Here is a 3,565-nt window from a genome sequence, read left to right as displayed (position 1 = left end):
CAAGTCCATCCAGACATCAACACAGAGTCTGTCTCTCAACCCGGATAGTTTCAGCTCGCGGACGACGGCCAATGCAGCCACTTCTGACGCTTGCAAGGATGTACTTGACCCCGCCCTTGAAAGGTCTGCCCCCTGTGCACAGTCTTATTACCGTGAAATAGCACTGGTCACTATTGCACTGCTGAAAGTATATAAGATAGGTTTTACTACAGAAAAGCATGGCCAACATTGCTTATCCTCTCTTGTCTTTGGTCTATGTACGGAGATTTAAGTGCGTGTCGTAGATCTTACAAGTGCCAAATTTAAATGACGTTTTACTTTGAGATTTAGCTCAATTCATGTACCTAGTACACGCAACGGCTCTCGGTAGATGGTATATGATATAAGTGCATATTTTGTATGTTCTCTGGTCTTCAAGGTCAAAGTCGACTTTAGACCTCCTGGCGCCTTTCTTTGGAACCGTTCTGTGTCTTTTGCTCTGGACATATCGTTCATGTTTGTTTCACACTAGATACCGCGCTCTCCTGTTCTGGATTCCTGCGGACGCCAGAGTGAGTGTGAGCGGAGACAGCGTGGTAGGCAGTCTGCGTGTGTCCATTACGGGCACATGCACCAAGTACCCAAGCCTCGATTCGGACGAGTCTTGTAAGTAGCACGCAGCATATTAGCCAAAGTGACAGAATGACCACAAACATGCGTCATCTCCTGAATGTGAACGTCTAACGGTTCACTGAGCTATCTCAATAGGAACATTATGCAATTTCTTTCTTATGAAACAATACATTATATCCCGTAACGTTATCTGTCGGTCGGTAAAGTTTGTTGTCAATGTTGACTAGTCTTCTTTGTTTCTTAGGTTCCTTGAACATGGTGCTCCGAACTTCTTAAAATCCCAATCTAAGTTGTTGACTGATATTGAAGTGTCCGGGTTACTCTGTAGTGTGGGACAGAGCTTGCTCTGCCATGTACACCTCGGTACCCGCGGGTATACGTTCGTCTTCTCACGTACTACAATTTCTTATCTAAATCAGTCAGGTGTAAATTGATATGTTTAAATAGTGCTTTGTGAACATCTATTTTACGCGTACCATGCAATTCTTTATTCCCCTGTGGATCTCTCTTGAGTCTTTTGCACACAAATACACGAAGAATTCGCAGAGTTGTTTGTTTGTAGTGAGTCAAGACGGCTAGATCTGGGTTAGATCAAGGAGGTTCTCTCTTTCAACCTCCTTGGTTAGATCAAATTTGCTTTATGTTGCACTGTACTAGTAATTTACGGTTTCTTTGTAAACAATTATGGGCGGCACTAACAGAACCGTAGCCACTTAAGGTCCTCGTGGAGGCAATCAAATATTGACGTATCAGCAAAACGCCCAGTATAAATCTTTTACTCATAGTTTGCTTTTCTACATGTATATTACTGACGTATATTTGCTCTTTTGAAAACAGACAGCCTTGAAGTTCCCTCCAGTGGAGAAGCGACGCTTTCTGCCCAAACCGCATGGGGCGCTCTCAGAGGTCTAGAGACCTTCAGCCAGCTGGTTTATGAAGTTGATGGAAAGGTACAGTCGCTTGGTCAGGCTCTCTTTGAGCGACTGTTGAGAGAACAAAGTTAGACTTGTGTGACCGTGAAAGGAAGGGTTATTGGCATTGTATAAGTGAACATACGCATGGGAACTCATTTTAGCAGCGACACCTAACTGCCGTGCGAAAAAAAATAGTCAGTAGTACCCGAGAAAGGTGACAGACAGTCATCAAGTCGTCGGCTGATGTTGTTTGTATCTTGGTTCTGAAGAAAGAAACTTGTTGTCCAGGAGTACACAGTAGTGTTTAAAGGTTTTATGATTGTAACACCATCACTCTATGTTTCCACGACAGCACAAGCTGAATGTGACAACTATCAACGATGAGCCGAGATTCCCACACCGGGGCGTCATGTTGGACACGGCTAGACACTTCCTACCTGTGCCCTATATCAAGCAGAATCTGGTAAATTTACAATCCATGTCATTCCCGAGAATTGGCCGTAATTGTGTTCACTTTAAACAGCGTCTAGTGTAAGACGTGGCTCTCCTGACTAAAAACGTAAACAAGAGTTCGCAGATCTCACGACTCCGTGACAAATCCTCATATGTCTTGTTTAATTGTAGTTCATTAATCATGCAGATAAGGTTTTAGTATCATTACAAGTGTCCATTCATTACCTCCTGTCACTCTACGGTGAATGTTGCTGGCATATGAAAAACATGTAACTGCGAAAACACACAAAAACAAACTAGCTCTATTGCCTGTAACCTGTACCTCCTGCCAGTCTGAACTTTGTGGTCATCATCCCACTCACTCACTTTCTGTCACTCTTCTGACAGTGCAGTCAAATAACTACGAACATACACCGACCCAAACAAACAAACAAACAAACAAACAAACAAACAAATACGAACGCACACCGAAAACATAGACTCCTACCCTTTGGATATGTCCAGAAAATTAATCTATGGCAAGAGGCAAACAATAAATGTAATAATTTCGATTAGAAACGTGTACAAACGAGATTAGAGATCAACAATACTACTGCCGTTGTGTTTATGACTAAAATTATTTTTTCTAGCAAGAATGAATATCACCACACGTTCAGCATTTGTGTTAAATCACATTTTCCTCTCTACAGGACGCCATGTCTTATAACAAGATCAACGTGTTCCATTGGCACATTGTGGACGATCAGTCGTTCCCCTTTCAAAGTAGAACCTATCCAGACCTCAGTGGAAAGGTACAAAACACTCCCATTACTTTGTCCACTAGCAATGAAATACTATGTTTGTCTTTTCAGTCATGAATCACTAAAGCGCCCACCTTTCTGCACCACTCCATAATGTTTAAGAGTAGATGTAGCCATACAACCTAATGATAATCACTGATCGACCGTTGAGCGACCAAACCTGGATTTGTGTGCCATGGCCCTTGATTTTATGATTGGAAAATGATGCACTAATCAGGTAGAGGTGTGCAAAATCAAAACATTCACAGCATAAAAAGATTTGTTCTTTATCTATAAAATTCGAAATATTTGTTTGCTAATCGGTCTCTTTACAGAGAGCTTTGGCATACTTATTACCGTACATGTTTTTTTAACCCTATTCAGACCGGGGGGGGGGGGGCTTTTGAGGCCCGCGGCAACTTCGATGTCCTATAACGCCAGAACGCTTTACGCTAAAGCCACCAAATTTGGTGAGTTTTCCTAAAATATTGTTGGCAACAATTTTACGAAGTTTGACAAATTTGCCATTTTTTTCTTGTTGCCATGGCAACCGTTTGCTGACAGGCAGTTTTGCCAAAAATCACTATTTTTGGTTCTAACAATGTATTTTTCACATTTATTTGCTATATTACTGCTATTTTGTTACATAAATAAAATCTTATATCATTAAGAATATCTTTCATAATTATATATGCATAAATCATGCTAATTTGATGACGTCATCAGCCCAAAATCCAAGATGGCGGACCGTATGGCCAGATCAAGAATAACAACTATTATCTCTGACTAACAACTTTTCTAATTATC

General features: G+C 41.3%; 1 protein-coding gene across 1 annotated transcript in view; it reads left to right on the top strand.

Annotated features, from left to right (window-relative positions):
* Positions 1–3,565, top strand: part of LOC118408625 (beta-hexosaminidase subunit beta-like) — a gene marked incomplete at its 5' end in the record, with an annotated part of 19,940 nt that continues 16,375 nt past the window's right edge. Inside the window, 6 exon segments of the mRNA XM_035809445.1 lie at positions 1–123; positions 512–645; positions 1,450–1,562; positions 1,879–1,989; positions 2,669–2,829; positions 3,094–3,116. Coding sequence (XP_035665338.1) covers positions 1–123; positions 512–645; positions 1,450–1,562; positions 1,879–1,989; positions 2,669–2,829; positions 3,094–3,116 — 665 coding nt within the window.

The sequence above is a fragment of the Branchiostoma floridae genome, chromosome 2, assembly GCF_000003815.2.
Source record: "Branchiostoma floridae strain S238N-H82 chromosome 2, Bfl_VNyyK, whole genome shotgun sequence".
NCBI lineage: Eukaryota > Metazoa > Chordata > Leptocardii > Amphioxiformes > Branchiostomatidae > Branchiostoma > Branchiostoma floridae.
Note: the sequence above shows the minus strand (reverse complement) of the source record. Positions and strands in the feature narration are given on the sequence as shown.